This window comes from Heliangelus exortis, chromosome Z (assembly GCF_036169615.1).
Source record: "Heliangelus exortis chromosome Z, bHelExo1.hap1, whole genome shotgun sequence".
Taxonomy (NCBI): Eukaryota; Metazoa; Chordata; class Aves; order Apodiformes; family Trochilidae; genus Heliangelus; species Heliangelus exortis.
This window is the reverse complement of record NC_092454.1, coordinates 36,915,173-36,937,686: the sequence shown is the minus strand read 5'-3', so window position 1 is coordinate 36,937,686 and position 22,514 is coordinate 36,915,173. Positions and strand designations below refer to the sequence as shown.

At 40.1% G+C, this 22,514-nt stretch overlaps 1 protein-coding gene across 5 annotated transcripts; it reads left to right on the top strand.

Moving 5' to 3' along the window:
- The first annotated feature begins 796 nt into the window (after positions 1-796).
- GCNT1 (glucosaminyl (N-acetyl) transferase 1) lies at positions 797-12,478 on the top strand. 5 transcript variants are annotated; one of them, XM_071730573.1, is made up of 3 exons: positions 797-918; positions 9,527-9,653; positions 10,057-12,478. In XM_071730573.1, the coding sequence occupies exon 3, from the start codon at positions 10,181-10,183 to the stop codon at positions 11,459-11,461; it is 1,281 nt and encodes a 426-aa protein (XP_071586674.1). In that variant the 5' UTR covers positions 797-918; positions 9,527-9,653; positions 10,057-10,180; the 3' UTR covers positions 11,462-12,478. The 5 variants fall into 5 exon arrangements, with proteins under 5 accessions (XP_071586674.1, XP_071586672.1, XP_071586675.1 ...); XM_071730571.1 differs by lacking the exon at positions 797-918 and adding an exon at positions 934-1,050; XM_071730574.1 differs by lacking the exon at positions 797-918 and adding an exon at positions 1,256-1,422.
- Positions 12,479-22,514: the final 10,036 nt, after the last annotated feature.

Here is a 22,514-nt window from a genome sequence, read left to right as displayed (position 1 = left end):
CCACCTTCATGTTTCACAGCTCTACAGACCCTGCCGAGTATGTTTATCGTCGGGAAAAAAACTGAACAAGTCAAAGTCGACCTCAGACTCTGTCTAGACATGCTTTTCGTTTCACAGATGCAATTTTTGTACCCGGTCTGCTCCTTTCCCATCCCACTCCCCTCCTCCGTCTCTTGATTTTTCCAACTATTGACCCGTTTTAAACACATCTGGCTGCAAAACAGCACAGTGCCCCGAGGGGTGCTGCAAGGGCGGACCTGCACACCTCGGCAACACAGCCAAGCCCCTCCAGTGCCGGGCGCTGACTTGGCCGCTCGCCCCTGGGGACAACCGAGGTGGGCTGCCAGGTTGCCCCGGCTGCGCTGGGATGGTGGTCGCTGTTTACGTCCTGCTCATGTTGCCTCCTCCTGACGGGCCGGGCCGTACTCCAGGGTGGTCTGGAGAAGCGTGAGGAAGCCCTTTGTTGCCACGAGCGGCAGAGGAGTTGCCCCCGCTCCGTCCTGCTTTGGCTTCGGCGTTACGGGCACGGGCGGGGAAACCTTGAGAAATCAAAAAAGGTCTCAACAGGACCAATTGCACAATGGGACGGCAACAGCTCCGCACCGCCACACGGAGCTAGGAAGGAAGGGAGAGGAGGGGAGAAAGAGGAGGGGGGAAAGGGAGAGGGCAGACACCAGCAGAGCCAGGGGCGGCAGACGGCCCACGGCGCCGGGGGCCGCGGGCGGGCAGTACCGTGCGGTCCCGGGCCGGGCCAGTAGGTGGGTGGGTGGTGCCGTGGGAGGTGCGAAGCCAAGAGGGGGCCGGGAACCCCGCGCTGGGCCCTGCAGGAAAGGGACGTGCGGCGCCCTGCCCGCCCTGGAGCCATCCACCGACACTCCCCTCCCGCCGCCCAGGGCGAGAGCGGCCGCGGCCCCGCAGGTGGGTGGTGCTGGGGTCCGGGAGCAGTGAGGTCCGGGCCGCGCTGTGAGCATCGATTTGCCCGGGAGCCTCCTCCGTGCCCAGCGGAGCGGCGCAGTCTGCGCGGGGAGCCGCGGGAACGCCCGGCATCAGGTGCTGCGCTGGAGGGCAGGGGAGGCGCAGCTGCTGTGACTCTCTCCGCCTCTCCTTTTTGCTCCTCTCTATCTTCTGTATCCTCGTTTTTTCTTTTCTTTCCTTTTTTTTCCCCTTTCTCCTCTGACCTCCCCTTCTTAGCTTTCTTCGTCTTCCCTTTCTTCTCCCTTTCTCCCCTTCCTCTCTCTATTTTTTTTTTTTTTTTTTTTTTTTCTCTTTCTCTGCCTGTGTCCCCTTCTCGCGTTGGCCTTTTCCCGCGGCAGCGTCCAGGGCACTCTGTTGGCCTCAGGAGGTGTTGGTTTGGTATGAAATCTGTTAATCAGCGCAGGGTTTAGGTGAAATCTGATGGTCCTGAGGTATCGCCATCCTAAGGTGCGCTGGTTTTTGACCTTTTTTTAGAACTCTGTTAAACTTGCTGTATCTGGGTAAGCTCCCTTTTTTTTTTCCAGAACAGCAAAGCTGTTTAGAGTGTTGTAAATAGTTTTCTGTGACCCGTGTTGGGTGTGAGGGCTTGCAAGCCTGACAGGAAGCTCAGTTATGCTCTGGCACTTTACCTTCTTTCAGTGTGTTTCAGAAAAGTAAATTTCTTTGTGGGAAAGAGGAGGGGTGGTGGCAGGAGGGAATTGCCATTTGGGAGCTGTTATTAATGGAATACGAGGTGGGCAGCCTCAGAGCTGGAAAGAGTGATAGAAATGGTAGTAAGAGACAAGGGGACAGATCTAGCAATTCAATCTATCAATTTCAACTTGAAAATTCTGGTGAAAAATAACACAGTGTTTGTAGCTCAAGGTGGACTTCAGTTACAGTGGTACATTGCTTTTGAAAGTAGATATATACTAAAGAAAATACTACTTTTATTTTCTCACCTCGGTTATTTTCTACTGTGCCTGTAATAAACAGCCATCCAGATCATGTCTTTCCTATGAATCTGGATCATTTGGAGTAATACTGCTTTTCTGAGGCCAACAGAGCTAAAAATTGCTTTAAAAATCCAACGAACATCTTTGCCGCATTTGTTCTCTTTTTTTCTAACTTAAACAAAATGCACTGGGGAATTTACAAGCTGAAGATTTACAGTCTGTTGTGCTGAGAATAGGGTGATCTACTGAGTGAAATCCCACTCTAAAAAATTTGTTGCCACACTAGAAAACATTATGCTAGACCTACGATTACATTTAATTTTTCTAATTATGTCTGACTGCTTTTCCTTTGTTTCCAGTATAATACAGAAGTTCTCCATTTACTGTAGTTCACGAGCTCCTGAAATCTTGAAAACACCTAATTTTATCAACCTAGAATTCCATTTTAGGAGAAGTAAAAGAGGGTAATTGCCCAGGAATGTAGCGTGCCCGACTAGTAGAACTGAAGTAACTTGTGCTGTTAGGTTTACCTCATAGCTTCAGGGAAGCTACTTAATGCACGCTATTATACCCAGGATAAATACGCAGGAAACCTTATCACATCTCAGAAAGCTGTAATAGGTTGTCTAAGAAAGTTTTGTAGGTCCACTGGAGAATAACATAATTCGTAACAAAAACTCAGTGTTTGGTAACTGCCTTACCAAAAATATATCTATTGTTGTCCTATTATTATGGTACATCTTGTTCTTGATTAGATTTTAAAGCCTTCTTTTGGTTATCTTTTTGAAGAGTGGAAGGATTGGAATGCTTTTCTACTGAAAACTCCTGTAAGGAAAGAAGTAAGAGGCAGCAGTTCCCACCCAGTATCAAGTTTCCGTGATAACAGTGAAATTTACCCATTGCTGGTGGTATTTCAGCATTATAAACTGTAATACTGGGCTAGGAGGTGGGGGATGGTTGAATGGCTGTAATGTACTTTGCAATGGGACCTACTTTCTAGATAGTATCTGCTTCCTAGACAACAAAATGTTGTATTTTTGAACTTTAGTTTTATATGCAGCTGTCTTGCAGTTCCGATTAAACTCATTGGAATAGTGAAATAGGGAATAGTGAAAAAACAGCAAAAATATTAATATGGTACGTCTTAAACTGTAGATTAAATGTAGGAAGTATTGCCTTACTGACTTGCACAACAGAGTTAAACCTCTGTACCTAAGCACGATACTGATCCTTGTTAGTCCTGTAGCTATGAGAGACATCTATTCTTAGAGGAGACCAGTGCTGCTGGTACTGTTTGTTCTTTGGCTCACTGCTGAACTGTGACTGTAGGCATGGCTTTAAAACATTGGCTGAAGTAAGTCTTCTCAGAATAATGTTGAGCTTGAAGAGGGATCCAAGTAGTCAAAAATTTGACAGCATCTTCCTTCACCCATGAGATTTATCAGTATTTTAATAGATATTACCTTTCCTGTAGCAGTGTCTGCCAGAGTCTCCGATTCTGAAATGTGTTGTCACAAAGTAGCAATTAGCAAAGTTATGTAGGTGGGTGCAGTGACTGCTCTGCTTCTGGCAAAGTTATAGTTGCTACTTTGAAATAATGTGAGGAAAGTAGATACCATTTAACTGTGAAGTAGCCAATGTGTACAAATTGCTTGGTAGAGCACCAGGCAGTTGTACTGGGTGTTAAACTGGGCAACAAAACTTGAAAGATTTAGTGGTGGTTTTTTTGTGAATGTATGTTCTGTGTTAGTTACCTTGAGGTAAACTGTATCTTTTTCTATGTACTAAGAGTGTGGATTTCTTGTGGTTGGAAAATTTTGCCACAATGGTTTTACTTAGTTGAAATTTCTTAACGTTACAGCTCTCATGTTGGCCCCTAGAGGTACCGCAGGCAATGCAAATGGGAGTTAGACTTTGAGCTGCTCTGAGGAAGATTCACTTGATATAGTAGTACAGGGGAATACTAGAAAGGCTACCAAAACATGTATTTTTTTTCAGTGCCATTTTTCACACTGACTGTATATTTGTGTGGGCATTACTGATTTTTTAAAAGAAAAACATTTTGTTGTGTCAGATTCATGACATTTGAATGTAAGATCTCCAAATAACCTAGAGGTTTGGATTTATTTTCATCCTTTGCCCCTGAAAAAATGCTAGATACTTTAAGCTGCTCTCAGTCTTTATTCTACGTAGTGGTAGGTGTAGCAGTACTCGTTATTTGTGGAGTTTTGCTTAAGGCTGCTTTTTGAGCTAACGAGGGACATTTCTGTCTTCCTTTTTACTGTAAAAGGGAACTGTCCTTTTTTATTACTTTTATTTTTTATTTTTATTATTATTGTTTTGTTCTTATTAGTTTTGTTTTTTTATTTTAAGCTCTGCTCTCGCAGAGTGTTATCAGTGATCAGACAACTGCACCCACATGGAAGCCTGATGCTGCCTGTGTGTCTTTCAGAATTAAGGTCTTAGCACTGTAAAGTCTAATGGTAACCCAAACACAGAGCTTATGACCAATTCCTATTTCCAGTAAGACTGTAGACTATCTAATGGAACAATCATTAATACTTTCATTCAATTACAGACAGGAATATCTACTTGCAAGATTGGAATGCTTTATATTATGGAAATGCTGAGTAAATGTTACTGAACTTTGTCTGGCAGATCTCTTCAGATAACCCTGCATCTGTGCAGTCTGTCTTTGTGCTTATGCATGTTTGTGTTAATTCAAGCTGTTTAGGCCTTTAGAAATCAGATCCTCATCAAAATGAATGCTGTGCATTTCTCAACCTGAATGGAAGCAAGTTTATTGTAAGCAACTGCTTACAAGGCATGTGCTTTGAAGCTTCCTGGATAATGCAGTGGTACAACTCAAGGGCTTTCCAGCAAATCCACCCTCAGTGAAGGACCTTCTGAAGTGCTGAGGAAAAGTTTGGTATCTCAGGTGGAATTTGTGAGCGGGGAAAGGGAACAGCATGGAGCTTGTCAAGATGTACTCCTTCATTATTCTCAGGAGCAGCAGAAGTTTCCTTATATCTTCCTTCCCACTGAGGCAAGAAAAGGGAAAAATAAGTCAATTCTGACTGTCACTCCCCACCCACTAAAATGATTACTTGTCTCCTAGCCCATCCCAGCTACCACTTCAGAGATGGGTGTACTCAGCACTACATTTTCCACTTGGGTTTTCTTCAGTATGTTTCTGTAAAAACAAAGATCTCAGGTTTTTTTTTTTTTTTTTTTTTTTTTTTTTTTTTTTTTTTTTTTAGTAGATGTAAAATATTAGTGCAGCTGCCAAGAAGTTTTCAAATTACCATTTGTAAATCTTTGATAAGAGCTAATGTGTCTGTGGACATAAAATAGAAGCCTGCATAATGTTCATGTAGCTGAATCCTCTTTGCAGTAGCTGTTTGGCAAAAGTCACTAAAGAAGCCACAAGACCATCTGCTTCCTCTGGTGTTTGTTAGAGGGTGTAGAACTGAAGGTGAAAACGAGGGGGAGCAGCTGGTCCAGTAGCCCACAGGGCTGAGAAAGTTGTGACACCTGAACATTGCAGCTAAGCCTTCAAGACCTATCATATTTTCCCTGCTCTTGTTATAACTCATTTTGACCACCTGACAGCCTCCATGATGCTGCCTAACTCTAAATTCTTCCCTGCCTTTTTATTGTTCTTTCACAAGATTTAAAGGCTACTTGCAAAGTACTTTTGTAATTACCCTCTATCTATCCCCTTCTGATTTTGAAGGCTACAGTGCTTCCATTTGGGTGCTAAATTGGTGCTTAACATCTTGCCTCAACAGTTTTTCCACTGATGTGAGATGACGCCAAAGTGCCAAAATCAAAAGACACCTGGTTTTTGTTTGGTTTTTTTTGTTGTTTTTGTTCCTGTGTCTCCAGCCCTGCTGTACCATCCCGCAGCAAGCCCTAATTGCTTTTTCCAAGGAAAAAAACCCATACTTAATGTAGAAATGTATGGTAATTGCTTAAAAAAATGCTTAGTTTACAGTTTCACTCTGCTCTTTAAATGACTTCAGACAGGACAGAGGTGGGCAATGTATTTTACATGAGCTAGCATGAGGAGGGCCCTACAACTACTGGGGACACAGAATCCTGTTTTCCCAATCCTGATGCTGTAACTTGGGCAAAATTTATAGCCCCAGAGAGTGGAGCCATCCTGGTGTAATACTGGTTAGATTAGAGGCTGCCTATGCTTTCAAAATATTTTAGGAAAAGACTCCCCTTGTCTGTGACCTTTCTTTGATGAACATTACTCCCCTTCATCTCCTTTGGCATGAGTACCCACGTAGGCTATTGCAGACTCATTTCAGTCAGTACCATGGATCAGATTAACAATGGCAGGGTTAACACAAGTTTATAGAGTAACCAGATAAATACATTGTTAACAGCATCATCTGTTTTACAGTAGCATCTTTACAGTAATCTAAAAGTTAAATCAGAACCTGATTTAACTTTTACCAAGACATCTTCCAAACTGCCAGGTATTAGTACTTGTTTCACAGATGAATAAGCCAGGAGGCAGATGATCTGAATGATTTGACACAAAGAAGGTGCTAGAAATGGAGGTTTAAACTAGGTATAGTAATGCTTCTTTCCATAAGATCTTTTTAAATGGAGGACACTAGTCTGCAGCAGAAATCAACCCCAAATCGTCTTGGTTTTGTGTTTAGTCATGCCACACAGTTTGTATATAGCAGTGAAGAATAATTTTTTGCAGGAAAATGGGAAGTGATCAGCTAGCTCAGCCTTTGTCCTTGCTCTTCCAAGTACCATCAGCTGTTCTGTTTCCCCTTTTAATGACTTCTGCACCAGAAATACAGGCTCTGACTTGAGGAGGAGGCTGCTAAAGGAAGGAAGTGGGTCAAGTATGTAACTTTAGGAACTGAACTTCAGCTTGGGAGCAAGACCTAGTCTGCAGTATAAGGTAATTTCATCACTGCACAGACCTCTCTCTCTCCCAGGGTATGAAGTGCTGCCTCTGACACCACATTCTCTGATGTGTGCAACAGAGGTACACAGAGAGAGCTTGAGAAAAGGATGTTAAAAGCTTTGCCAATTGCAGTGTGGAGCTATGTTAAGTGAGTATTCTAGGCTTGTAGAGCAAGAAACAGGTTTGTTTGGAAGGTATCAATGGAAGGTATCAGTTGGTCCTTACCCTGTGAAGGTCGGCTTTTGTGTAGACTGAGATATGGTGAAAATTTAGGACTTTTTAGAAATGGAATTGCAAGCATAAACAAGCTCTTAACTTATGGTTAAGATTGTTCAGAGGTAGCAGCATGCCAGTGAGAGAAATTTGAATGTGGGGAAAAACTCCATCTAAAGATAAAACCTGTGCTAATGTGTAAATGTTTGCAGATATCTTGTTTTGCTGTAATGGAAATGCAGGGTTTGATATTCTGAGCTCAAAACAATAGAGGAATTGCATGCAGGTGGGTATTTACGGTCTTTCTGAAAGACCTTTTTAATCCTGCTTTTGAGTAAGTTTTATTCTCAAACAGAAGCAGGAAAGACTTCTTAGCAAGCTTTATTCTTTGGAAACTGTAAAAGGTGAAGGCTGCAGTGGTAGTTTTCAGCTAAGGCTTTGTCTTCCTGCACTGTAAGGAACAGGGAGGGGTGGGCAGTTCTCTTGAAGTGTGCATTACTGCACCATGCTTGTGCTACCAGAAAAAACTGAGACTAGGATGACATAGCAGTCCTAACTCCCATCCTAAAGAAGGAAGGATTCCAACATCTGCCAGCTGAAGCTTCACAAATGTAAGTGCATTTGAAGTACATATAAAGGGCTAAAAGAGTCTTAATTTCTAAGCTGTCAGGGGGAAAACAGTAACTTAGTAACCAGTATCACAGGCCTCATCCTTTGGAAGTATATACACGATAAACATTATGGAGACAATCACATAGCTAGTACCTTTTCTTTTTAATTTCCTATGTGATGAATATTATTTTTATTAGATCATATACACCAGTCAAAACTAGCAGGCTGTCAAGTAAGTAAGTGTGTGAAAAGTTATAAAGCATTTTAAAAATCACTTTAAATTATGTCTGGTTTTGAAGCAACGTTGCTAACCAAAAGTGATAATTTGGAGCTTGGCTTTTTATTTTTTTTACATGAAAAGTGTGAGACCTGATACTTAAAAAGTACTTCTCCATGCATTCAGACATAATTGCATACTAAATCACCTAGCTACTTATCCTAAGGATTAAAATTTTAGTTCTTCCTCTTTGACTCCGCTATACACCTGAAATGGACTTGGAACAAATGTCTACCTCACTAAGATTAAATTGAAATGCAGGATAAAATAATTATAGGTGTAAATCTGAAGACAAAGTACACTTTATAGTAAGTAAGATGCTTATATAATGCTGTTAGTCACAAAGAATTTGTGGACTCTGCCTGCTGGTGGTTTGAATTACAAAATATTTGATTACAGTACTTTCTTAAAATACTGCTAAACCTTAATAGTTATGCTAGACATTTATGCAGTGATCTGCACCTTCCTTGCACATACTTCACTTGGATCAATTCCCTCCAGTCAGTTTGGAATGCTGTGGGCTTAGTGGTGGACCCAATGTGCAATGCATCCCCATGATGCCGTGACTACAAAAAAACTCTGTGATGCCAGGCTTCAGTTTTCTACATGCACCTGTTTGGGCATTCTCAAGTAGCAGGTTAAAAGCCACCGTTTGAGTACTAAAAGCTAAAATGATGCTGTGGTAGATTAAAGAGAGGGGGAAAAAACATCTTACAATGAACAGCTGTCAGCAAAACCCAGAAGAGGGCACAGCACACATTTCTTAAGCAGATTTTCTTACCATTTTTTTTTCAGTAGCAGTTCCTCCTAGAACTGTTCGGAAATTTTTCAGAGGAACTTTTTTTTTCCTTCAGAGGAGTAAAAATGAAAAGCTCTATATATCTCTGAAATACTTCAATATTATAGATTAAAATTTTATAAGACTTTTTCTATGAACTATATTGGCTTTTGCAATTTGAGATTAGTTTGAAATTCAGAACTTCACTGCAGTGAATTATTAGGCAATAAATTTATGAGTGCAAATTGTCATTTGAGTGGCAATGTAAGTTGTTTAAAGATGTGCTGTTCTTGATCAGTTTACTTGCATGAGGTAATACTTTCAAAAGACTGTAATGCAGTTACAAATGACCCATTCTGTAATGCAGTTATAGACTGCAGTTTTTTCAACAGTTAAACTGCAGCAGCTGCATTACTGTGCAGTGATCCCTTCACAAAATACTGAAACAGAAAAAAAGGCGCCTAAGGGGAAATAGGACTAACATACAAAAATTATGTAGTGCATGTGAAACCAAGAGAAAATAAGACTGGCATACTATCAATTTTATTGCAACTCCCCCTTCTAGCACATTTCCACCTATAAGCAATCACTGAACTATAAAAACAAGTGTGTTAAAACCATGGTAACAACAGTTCTGTGCATTTGCAGTAACTTAACTCAAATCAGCTGTAGTTAATCTGTGAGTATTGCCTTTTACCTTAAAAAAAGGTACTCCAGCGATTCAGTCACACATGTTCTTGCATCTCTAGAAGTTGAGGACCCCTGCTATACTAATTTCTTTCTCCCCTTCTCATCAGCTCTTTCCTGATTATATTGCTAAGCTCGTCTGGGTGAAGTTGAAGAGACATAAAAATCTTGAAAGGTTTCAGGGACTGCCTTCTCAGTGTGAAGATAAAAGTACGACTACCGTTCAAGAAATGAGTGGTAAGTTATAATGAAATCTATGTCACCGCCTAAGTGAGTCTAAAACATTGTTACCAAACTCTGAAGTATGAATTAACATCGAATACTGGGTTCTTAGTAACAGGTCTGACTTACTGGCTTTGATTTTGTCAGATGCAGCTGAATCAGCTCTGTTTTCATACTAAGCTTCAGTTGGTAGTCTTAGAATTACAGAAATAGCATCTCATGAAAATTATCTGCCTTTCACAATCTTTCTATAAAAATAAGCTAATTTTATTCATTAATTTCCCATTTCCAACAGAATGTTTTTTTACTATTTTCCTGTCACTAAAAAACAATGTAATTATTATCTGGTGATTTTTTTTTTTTTTTTTCAAGCAACCTTTTGGTCTTTGAATGACAGCTATATTTAATTTTATTTTAGGATTTTTCCTTCCATGTCAAACGGTAAATTCCTGCAAAATGTTTTTTTCTTAAGTTGTTGAAGCTGGTATGAATGCAGTGGAAGGCAATTTTTTTTAGCCGTGCAAAGCTGCCTGCGATTTGAAATGCTGAAGAGGAAATTAAGGTTTTGCCACAACTCACGCTTCAGGCTTTTCTTGGGTCTAACTCTTATTTTAGTAATAATATCTGTTTTGAAAGTTAATCAAAAACAAGACTTCTTAAATCGGAGACACCTAGAACTGACAAAAGAAGATCCTCTTGGCAGTGTTAACTGCACCAAGATTATAGAGGGGGACATAGAAGAAATTGAAAAAGTAAAACTGGAGACATTGTCAGTGTCATTTAAGAAGCGCCCCAGACTAACAACAAATGACTATATTAACATGACAGCAGACTGTGCCTCCTTCACGAAGACTAGGAAATATATTATGGAATCTCTCAGCAATGAAGAAGCAGAATTTCCAATTGCTTACTCAATAGTGGTTTATCACAAAATTGAGATGCTTGATAGGCTTTTAAGATCAATCTATGCCCCTCAGAATTTTTACTGCATTCATGTTGACAAAAAGTCTCCAGAGTCTTTTCTTGCTGCTGTGAAAGGAATAGTCTCATGTTTTGATAATGTCTTTATTTCCAGTCAGTTAGAGAGTGTTGTGTATGCTTCTTGGAGCAGGGTGCAGGCAGATATCAATTGCATGAAAGACCTCTATAGAAGAAGTTCAAACTGGAAATACCTAATAAACCTTTGTGGCATGGACTTCCCTATAAAGACCAACCAGGAAATAGTAGAGAAATTGAAGGCCCTTAAGGGTGAAAACAGCCTGGAAACAGAAAAAATGCCTGCTTATAAAGAAGTAAGGTGGAAAAAACACCATGAGATTATTGATGGTAAAATAAAGAACACAGGCATAGACAAACAGCTACCACCTCTCAGCACTCCGATTTTTTCTGGTAGTGCCTATTTTGTAGTTAGCAGAAGATTTGTTGAATACATATTAGAAAACAGCAAGATACTAAAGTTCATTGAGTGGGCAAAAGATACTTACAGCCCAGATGAGTATCTGTGGGCAACAATTCAGAGAATCCCTGAAGTGCCTGGAGCGGTTTCTTCTAGTGAGAAGTATGACGTTTCTGACATGAATGCACTGGCTAGATTTGTCAAGTGGCAGTACTTTGAAGGTGATGTGTCCAAAGGTGCACCCTACCCACCGTGCAGTGGAGTTCATGTTCGCTCTGTTTGTGTTTTTGGAGTAGGAGACCTGAACTGGATGCTACGAAACCACCACTTCTTTGCTAATAAGTTTGACACTGATGTTGACCCTTTTGCAGTGAAATGTTTGGAAGAGTATCTGCGGCACAAAGCTTTGTATCTGCAAAAGAACTGAAGTACTGCTTGTTCCTGTTAAGAAATACAAGTACAAATAGTATACAGCTATGTCCTTTAATGTTTAACATTGATGGTGGTGGTGCTGATGGTGGGTATAATGTTTCTCTCCATGTTGATATGTTAGTGCCCTTCCTGCCTTGACCATGGACAAAGGGGAGAGAACACATGTCTCAAGTGAAAATGGGGATGCCTTGTGTTGCACACTGAGGCTTGGAACCTCGGGTACAAAATCAAAGATGGCAATATTTGTAAGGCCAACTATGTGGAATATTTATTATCTACAAGGTATAATTAATGGACTTCCTTTGGCTAGACTATTTGTTTTAAGGCTTGGAAAATACATGTTGTTGTTGGTTATTCCTCATTTTTTTCCCAAGAATCTAATACTACCTGGAAGGGAAAGATGAAGAAGGGGGGAAAAAAACAGAGAAGAAGAAAAAAAAAAAAAAAAAAAAAAAAAAAAGAAAAGAAGAGGCAGCTGGACTGTGCAGACTTCATACTAGATACCAAAAGATCTCAGGAAAGTTAACGATAATGTTAGAATTATTTAAAAATCATACAAAAGGGGATATACCAAAGCCAGTTGTCATCACACCTAATTGCTGTATTTCTGTAATATGTAATTCTTAATCCTCAAAAAAATTTTAGCTTCAGCATGGACTGTTGAGGACTTGTGTTTAAATTTCTGTAGCCAAATCTTGCTTTGTACTCTTCCCACCCCCACCTGCACCCCTGATAATGTGATACAAAGTTTATACACTAGTTTGTAGTTATGTCTTCTCAGGGAAACTTCAGTTTCGTGCCTGATGAGAGTTAGACTTGTGATTTTACTTCTTATTGTATCAGGAGACTTGCTGTTGGATGCAAAATAACTTAAGTTTCTCAAGAATTGCAGTAGTGTATAAATGTCACTCATGGAATGGAACTGCTAGTTTCTGCTTTCTGTCAAGAGCAACTTGCATTCCAGGTTCTTTTATCATTCATTATGTAAAAATAAAGTTATTTTTCTAAATTACATTGCCTCTTCCTATAATTACAGTCCGCCTAAAAGCACCAGCAATAAATGCTCAAATGTTGCTGTAGCTTGCCAAATACAACTGAAGGTGTAGCTGAGACAAGTCTTACCCTTCCTCCTCCCCGTGTGCATGCATTCATCCCCCTGTGCTTGTTTAGGTTTGGCTGCTGCACTTGGTTTTTATTTACTTGCTTCTTTTTAAGGGGAAGGAGAAGAGAAAAAACAAAAAAACCAAAACACCACCTCCCCCTCTCTTTCTACCCCCCCCAAAAAAAAGACAGACAAAAAAAACCAAACCCAAAACTGAATGAGTTTTGTTCCACTTTAGTGCCCTGCTTAGTTTAGCTGCTGCAATGTTGTACAGAAGCATGGTGACAAGAGAACAGAACACTGAGGGCTTATATTATTTGTTTCCATATCTATTCAGGTTAGTTGTGTATAGTTAGTGCCAGGTGTCTCATCATAGTCATGAGATGACAGTGGAATTCATTACAGGCAGTAACAAATGGCAAAACAGACTAGATTTCTTGTTTCATGAACTGTAGGTGTGATGGCAGCACACCTGCTGTCCTGGTTTGGGCCAGGATAAAGGTAATTTTCTGTCTTGGACTTTTGCTTTCAGCTAAGTGTCCTGTAAGTAGCTGCTCTTGCTGAAATTAACAGCAAGTTTCTCAGACAGTGTCTGCTTCTGAGACTGATAACACTCAATGTTTACAGTTACAGCCAGAGACTGGTGTGCAGAACCACTGCTCAGTTCTGAGAAACACTTTGCCCTCTGGAAGGAGTAAAGAGGTCCCACCTGAAACCCTCCTTTGGGGAGAAATAAACAAGATAGATGACCAAAACCCCCTTCCTTTCTTCCCTTCCTGCTTTTGCCCTTCTTCACCTGTCTCTATTTGTTTTGGCATCCTGGGATGATTCCATCCATTTGTCTGCCTGTGGTCCTGATCTGTGCCAGCCTGAATCTGTGTGTTCCTGCCTCCAGTTCCCAACTGCTGCTGACCCGAGGAGTCCAGCCTGGACTTTCCCAGGGCTGCCCTGCAGCCTCGGTGGTGACGTGAGAGTTACTGGGGCAAGGGGGAGAGGAACGCTGTATCAATGTTCCTGTATATTTGTATATATTTAGTAATTTTTCCTTTTTATCATTACTGTTTCATTAAAGCTGGGTAGTTCAGTTTCCAACCCATAAGTCTCTCTCCCTTATTCTCTCTCCTTTATTTATCAGGGAGGAGAGGGGGATTAATAGACATCATCTGTTATTCAGTTTAATTGCGGGGCCAGTGTTAAACCGTGACAGTTTCTCACAAGGGTGGTTTGTCATGAAGTTTCTTCTAAGGTGTTCCCCAATACTTAGACATTAACACAATGAAGTGTTAGAAAGGCAAGCAATTTCATCTGAATTATGGCCTAACCTTGCCAACCATCTCCTTCAAAGCCACTTGAGAACTTTTTATGGATTCTTCAGAGGCTCTCACATGATGCATAAACAGGTAGTTAAAGCCTGTGACATGAGTCAGGGGAGGGAAATATTTTGTCTTTCCTACCCCTTGTCTCTTTCTCCAAGAATGCTCTTAGAGATAGTTGTGTTCTACCACCTTTGCACAAGCTATAATGTGTAACTTCATATAATACTGTGGGATTCCAGAAAGTTATGTTTTTAGCAGAAAAAGATGTTGGATTTTAGAATTTCCACCTAAAGACAAGCTACATTAATAGCTATTAATAGCATTAATAGCTTCTTTAAGATCGGAACTGCTCGTTCAAATAGACTGCAAAAGTGTAAGCACCTGGTTACCTCCCTATTCAAGACTGCTTTATAGTTGCTCTTTTGTATAAGTAAATTAATGCCTGTCTGTGTCTGTTGTTAGTGATACTACTACCACAGATAGTCTGTGAAGATGGTACTTGACAAGATACTCCAAATGTTACTCTTTGGACAGAATCAAGAGAGATTCTGTGTACTTTCACTGTAGGTTGTGTAGTGGAAAACAAAGGAAAAACGAGAGCAGTGCTGCTTAGTGTACATTTGCTGTAAGAAGGAATTTCTTTTTCTTCTGGGGGAAGGTGAATCACAGTCCACCTGTCTAAAACTGACTTCTAGAAGTGACACTCTAATCCAGTAGATTTTAAATGGTCTAGGAAGCCAATTTTATGAAAAGAACTTTTAATATATTTAATAAATATATATTATATATAAATAAATTTAATATTAAACAATTTAATATATTTAACAAGTACTTAATGTGCCAAGTGAAATTAATAGAGAAATTAATGGTATTGCAGCTGACACCATGGCCAGCTATAACAGGTAGAGACAACAAACTACCTTACCTTAGTATTTCACTGAATCTGTCATGAAACTTAGCCAAAATAATCATCATCCTAGGATAAACCAACAGAATGTCACAAAAAAACCTCAAATAAAATGTAGATTATATCCCTTACTGACATCAGCAGTTGTTTTTTCATAACTTGTCTCAGTTTTCTTGTATATGTTTAGAAGACTGGAGTAGAAGTCTAGTACTGGCTTGAGTGAACATGAAAGAAAAATGCTTCACTGGTCTATGGTAAGGAAACAAGCTATCTTAATGCTGTGCTGAAGACACTGGGATCTTGTTAGAAACTGCTAAAAACTAAAAACTCAATAATTGCATCAAGTTTTCAGCCATTAATTCAGAGTAAAATGGTGCTCTAATACAAGAAAACTGATGGTTTACTTTGGGAAGAAGGCAACACACAGACCTGCAGTGGGATTCGACTTGGAAGCTGGGCAGAGGACAGAGTAGTTAAAATCAAAGTTGTGATGGTGAGTTCAGCTGTGGTGCTGCCCAGGGCACTCTGCTTTTTCCAGTCCCTGATGCATGCGTGCATCCAACTTACGCCAATCCTTCGACTGTGACTTTATCATCTTTTGGGCAGCTAGGAAGGAAATTGTTTTTCATTCTGACTAGCAAATAATTTAATTTTTTTTTCACCCTATATTTTAAAGCCTGTTCGTTTTTTCTACATTTCAGTTTTTTCACTTTTTTAGCAGTGCTGGTAAGGAATGAGTAGCCAGTAAAACCATTGGGGAAGTAAAATGTATGTTATTCAAAATCCCCTAACATGTCTTCTAATTTTCCATAGCAGAATTTTCCAAAAGAGATCAGTGAACTGCGGGCACAGCTCTAATTCAGTCCCATGACATAAGTATGGGTATATTATTATAACTATTTGCTAGGTTCATTGATACTAATTGTTGTAACAAACTAACCTATATCACTAGGAGTCACCAGTCAGAAAATACCTAGGCTCAAAGGTAGATTGGATACCAGAAACCTGATATTTGTGCTTTCACCCCCTTCCTGCCTTAGGTTTGGTTTGACAGGAAGCACAGGTTCTGCACATCTCCCTGATTCCTCTCTAGCACAGCAGAAAACAACAGAAAAGCTTGAGGGTGAATACTGCAGCTCTAAGTAAGGTCGCCAACATGATCAGCATTACTTGTGCACTTTGAAGGGGCCTGGCAAAAATTGACTTGGCTTGTAACATCAATGCATTAGAAGACAAAAATGAAAGAAGAGGTCATCTGCTCCAACACACTTAGAGTACAGCACTGATAAGGGAGCCATAATCCCTTCCTTAAGGTGTAGTGGTATTGCTAGCTCTGAATGGCTGTGGCAGTCATTAAAATAATACATGTGATTTATTTAAATTCTGTTGCAATATTTCACTGTTTTCATGCATAGCTTGTTTTACTCTTGAAAATTTTAGTGGTGGATTCTGTATTATAAGATTTATAAAAGATCTTAAATTATAGTAAGCACTTTTGCTGTTGATTAAAACATGGGATATTGCATTATGTAAAAAGGCTTCTCAATTGCAGTTAGTAATACCATTCATCCTTAACATTTCAATAATCTAGAAGACCAGTTACCATAATTTTCAAATTCTGTTCCTCCCAATAGTTTAGTTTCCTTGTTAGTTCTTTCAATGCCCTAAACTGCAGTGTGCGAAATTAACAATACCCTGCTTTTAACAACTTTTTTTAACAATACCCTTCAGAGCCTTCCAGTTGCCTTAGACAGCGGATAAAGGCAATACTCTTTAGGTTATGTTCTTCCCTCAAAATGAACTTTTTCCAGATGTTCTTTTTAAATTTTCAAGAGTCTACACTAATTTCATTTATCAGGTTATTTTCCTTATGTTTTATCATAAGGCTTTCTATTTTATAATCAGTTTCTTACTCTTTACATACATTCTTTCTTCATTCATTCTTCTTCTCTGAATCAGCCACTCAGTTCACACAGATCTTTTGTATTTGCATTATGGTCTTCATTTGCCTCATCTTATGTTACATTACCTTCAGACAGGGAAGTATTTTGTTCAGTGCCCTCATTTAAATTCTGTGGCTCTGAAACTGTGCTTTGCTGTTGGAGTCTTACATGACTGGGTTCCTCAAGGCTCTGCCAGTATTCATTCTAATTTGCCTTCTGTAGGTATAATAGAACTTTACAACAAAAAGTTAAGAATACAGTCCATGAAGTCAAAAAACACCTAAGTTGTGTAGAAAAAATAGATGATACAGAAAAACAATCCAGCTAAGAAAAACATGTCTGGATGGACCCTGAGAAGATGTCACCTCTTAAAATCCATGTCGCATTCTCCGACATACCACCAGTAATTCAGAAATCCTTTAGCAGAAATTGTTTAGTTCCTAAATTCTCCACCAACTTTAATGAAACTGGCTTCTCTACATCAAACTCCTCTGTCTCTCTTCCTTTCAGCCAACTTGTGTTTGCATGGTAGTGGGGAGCAGAAATCATCATGTGGTGTCAAAATACATTTTGCCAGCTGTGGTGTGGGATAAGGAAAGTGAAAGTTGTGTTTCATATCAAGAGTTACAGGTGATGTAGTATATTTTTGGACCAGCTATGTGAATTGCATTACTGATGCTGGAAAGAGGGATTGCCCCATGTTGATGTGAAATGAATTTAGTATAGAAATCCATACTGGAAGAATGCATATCACCTGTCTGTAAGTAATTCTTGTAATCCCGCTTAGTAGCAGACAGATGTTTATTATTCATGTTGCTTGGACCAGGCAGTAAAACCTTAATTACCTCTTGGAACCACTAGATTATTAGGATGATGTCATTGTATCTACAAGCAAGAGCAGAAATACTGTCACCCTTAATGTTGAGTTATTCCCAGCCATACTTTGACCATTTTCAAGTTTAAGGCAGATATATCCTTCTGCAACAGCCAGCAAAACTGTTGCTGGCCAGGCTGGGTGCTCTCTTGCCTTCTTGGGATTCTTGAGCCCAAGTGAGCCAGTGGGTTAATCTCTTCTGGAGCAAGCAGTGCTTTTTTTGGCTACCTGCATGGCACGTCTGTGCTGGGCATGCAGACCAAGTAGATGCTCTTAAGAAGCAGCACATCACATACTTAGAAGCTTTTGATGCATCTGATTCTTACTGCTACGGGGGCCCTGAAGTGCAGGGGGAATTTGTTTTACATCACAGCAAACCCAGGTGAACCTTCTTTAGGGGGCACTGAGACCAAAAGCATTGATTCATTTTTCTGTGGGTGTGGCACTGTAGGACTGAGCAGCTATTGTCTGTGTGATACATAAATCTTTACCATCAGACCACATGAAGTTTAAAGAGTTCAGAAAAAATAAATATCCAGACTACACACCTCCCGTGTATCTTCTTTAAGCACTTTGGCTAGGAGGAAAAATAAAAGCACCATACAGACTCTTCCTTTCCTCTCTTTCTCCCTCCTTACTCATTTTAATTTGAATTGCAGCCATGCCAGGAAACTCAGCAAACAGGATATTTAGTAGCTGACATAATGCCTCCGCTCCCATGCCTGCTCCCAGGGGCAACTGACCTTTGAAGTGCTCTTGTTCTCTTCAAATGACTGAAACCAAACGTAATTTTCTTTTCTCAGGAACTAGTCAAAGAAATTTGTCTTTGTGACTTTTTAACTTTTCCTGCCTGCTTACCAGCTGCTACTTAGGGCACAAGAGAAAAAAGAAGGTCTTCTCCTCTGTATTCCAGTGCCACGGGCTTTCTCCTTCCTTGATGAGCAGGACTCTTTTCCACCCTTGCCTCCTTGGTTCCCAGTCTCCTGACTCCTCCTACTGCCATGATCTGCTGGGAAAAGAGGGCAACTCTAAAAGAAAGGCCAACAGACCTTATTGAAAATTATTTCAAGGTACAACAACTGAAGTTTCAGTAAAACCATTTTCAGATGGGGTTACACATCCTACTCAGGGCAAGTATACTTGATTGCTTTGATCCTGAAAGCTGTCTTCCCCAGTCAAGCTTCTCATTTCCAAGGGCCCAGCTATATCTAGACTTTAGACGCTGTGCAAGAACCCTTTAACTATGTATACAGGCAAGAGAACACTTTGGTGCACACTCTGACCAGCTTTATTCTGCAATCTATGCTGAATCTGAAATCTTTCAAAACCAATACAATTATTAAATATTCAGATATATAGGGAAAATAAATGATATTTCTCTCAACAGCTGAAATCTTTCTAACTATTTCTTAATCAGTAAAATTTACAAACCCATGCTTTTTCTTTTTGGATTACAGTTCAAAATAGGAACTAATACATGTATCACATTTACAATTTTGCTGCACTTACTTTAATGTAAGGTAAAATGGAAATTTGAGTCTTGAATGTAGGTTAAATTTATTTTAACACTTAAAGTGTTTTTCTTAGGTTGTACAGGAGTTTTCATTAAAAACAAAACAAATTTTTTAAATCGAGTGCAGTGACTTCTGCACTGTTATACAACTGAGAGGCGTATGTATCTCTGTATGTGTGTGTTTTTTAGAGGAAGGGTGAATAGATTAACATCTTCCATATTTCAGCATGACTTCAACACCTCTGTGGAAAGGTAGTAACTAGTGTACAGAAAGTGTGATCAAGAGAATGGACTGGATTTTGTGTGTAAGGATGACTTTGTTTTCCAGTTTCGTGGCTATTTCTTACCAAAAGTTTTTGGCAAATTCAGAATCTCAGTTGCTCTTGAGAGTAACTGTTTTTGCATGGCGCTTATTTATTTGGCAGAGAATGATTCAAAGATCCAGTTTTCATTCAAATGAAACCCTTAGCTGCAATGGTCAAGTTTTCATCAGAATTCTTAAAATAAATACTCTGGGAAAGAAGAGTTGTTCCTAAATGTCTCTGATCTATCTTTGTGGGGATGTAGTCCAAAAATTCTCAAAGCCCACACAAGTTCAGTATTTTTCAGGTCTAACTAAAACAGTACTGAACTATATACCACTAGGGTATTGTGTATTTTTGAGGTCATATTTCTTATACCTGTGAATATATCAAAATATGCAGTCAATATAGCAGGCTTTCACCCTTCTTGAACTTTTAATTTTTACTAGTAGCCTGAAGAACACTCAGAAAATACTAGGTCTGATAGAGTGGCAGCTCAGCTATGTAAATCCCATACTTAAGTTACTTTGCACCAAGCATCTCTCTAGCATTAAAAATAGTTGCACATGGAAACCTTTTCAATGAGAGTCATAATCCTCCACAAGGCTACCTTTCATCATCTGAAGATAAATGACATGAAACAGTGTTTTAAAAATCTGGAAGTATGCTAAGAGCAGAAAACACTGGAAAGTGACCATCATGGTGGAACTGAATGACAGTCAACATATCAAAACAGTTTACATACCTCTGAGATGTGAGAGTTCAGCCCTCGTCAACAGTTTCTTCCAGCCAGTGGAGGTTAAACAGCATTTTTGGACCAGCTTCTGGGTGGAGGGCAGTGATTTCATGACAGAGGCTGAGGTATTTGGTGGCTTTCAAGTGAGCCCTCAACCTACTCACACCTCCAGGATGCGTTGGGCTGCACCCAAGGGTGCTGAGGGAACTATCCAACATCCTGGGAAAGCTCCTGGCCTTCAGTCCTGTCAGATCATGGAGACAGAAGGAGGCCCCCAATGACCAAAGCAAAGCAAATCTTTCATGTATCTTCAGAGAAGGGCAAATGGAACAGTCTGGGGAACTAAAGGCTGGTTGTTTGGCATCCTTCTCTACCTTTGGGAAAATGATGGGTGGAGAAAGAAATATTGGACTTGTATGAGCATACAGGGTAGAAGACAGTATGGTCTTTTGGGATAAAATGACTGATTTGTGGATAAGGGAAGAGGACTAAATGTTATTGGCCTGGTTGTACATGAGCAGGGCTTCAACAGACACTGTGAGGAGAGGCAGCAAGAGCTGGTCAGGAGAAAGGGGCCTTTGAAGTGCCTGTTTTACCTATGAGAGGGCTACCAGGGACCACCTTTTCTGCCAGTGGTGGCCATAAATAGAGACAGGAGAGTTTCCAGACAGAGAAAGAGCAGATGGGGAGTTTCAAGGGCAGGAGGCTGTGCCATTTCTGCCATTTCACTCTCAGGTGAGCAGGCTGCTTATTACATGGAGTTGTACAGGAGTCTGCCCATTACTGGCACTTGCACATCAAACGATCAGTTAGCCCAGATGAAGCCAGGAATAGTGACTTAAAAAGCTGGTGACTTCTCTAAAGAGACCAAATTCCTGTGTAGACAGATAACATGTATTTCCTATTCTTTTAAAAAAGAGGCTGTGTTTTCTTCTAAGACAGAGGGGAGGGGAAGGCAAAGAAAGCTTTCTGAGTGTGCCTACAGTAGTATGTCTTTGTGTAGACTTAGAAATCACTAGGCTATGCAGCATGGGCCAGGCAAGTGGAAGGAAACATAGATTCACATGTTTTGGTAAAGCAAAGACAATATGATGGAAAGAAGGTGCTCCAAACTTCAGATGTACTGGGGCCGGGATGTAGTTTTGGACAAGTTCCCACGTTAGGTGCTTTCTTTTTGAAAATTGGCCAAGGCTAGCATTTTTAAGTATAAATTGCATTGTAGTCATTTACTGCAGCTGAGGCAATACCAAATATGGGAAAGAAAATTGAAACCGGTGCTGTTAATTTTTTTAAAAAAACCACTTTGTGGTCACTTTTGTTGCAGATATTTTTCCTTCCATTGCCTTTGCCAACAAATGACATAGAGCACTCAGCAATAAGTGAAATCATTTTGGTGGAATTATTTTTCCTTCTTTTTTTCCCAGCAACTAAAGAGAGCATCACTTAAAAACATTAACCAAATACTGCCTTCTGCCAAAAGTAATTTCTACTGCTATAACCGCAGTGCTCACATATAAAGAGTAACATTTCCATTAGTATAGTCTTATGTAACAATTCTAAGCAAAGCTTTTGCATGGCATTGTTAAAGTGCATCAAGTTCCCATCAAAAGCCTGCAGTCTGTGGTTTCTAGGTCTAAACTATTCTAAGTACCTGCTCCTGTCTGTGGAGACAGGTGGGTTAAAGACAAACCCTTCTTCGTACTGCTGCCTTGGCCATGTAGTTAATAACAACCTGTGCCCAATATTCAGGCTCTGAATAAGCCTGGAGCTTAGACTCAGAATCAGGAATCAGACTCACTTCCAGCAACCCTCTTGAACAGCATTATAAAAGTGGCCTGTAAGTGCAGACCGAGGTGTACATCTTGACTGATGCTTGCAGATCTCTCTGCAGGTGCTGTGTGATTTTTGCACTTTGTATGTCCACAGGAGGAAGTATCACTCTATTTGTCAGCTGTCAGCTTCTTGTGTCTTTCTCTGAGGTTATGGTACAAACCAATCAGTATCAGGGACACACCAGCAGACATGGATACAGGGTGGTTCAGACTGGTGGCAAGTCTCTGTCATCTGAAAAATGCAAGGCAGGAGAAGTCAGGAAATCAGTACAAGTTACAGGAGCCTTGACTCTGCATAGTTTCACAAAGAAAAGTTTATCAGCCTTAAAATTCTTATGCAAATGAATGTCAGCTAGAGTAAAAAAACCTTGCCTTTTAAATGTCTCACCTATTGCCAAATAGGAGATTTTCTGCTTTTATTTAAAAAATTATTGGTAGAATAAAATGTCAGCCTGAGTGTTAAATGGCAAACTGCAGAGAAGGATTAGGCTGTTGGACAAAAAGCCATCAAATAATATCTAGG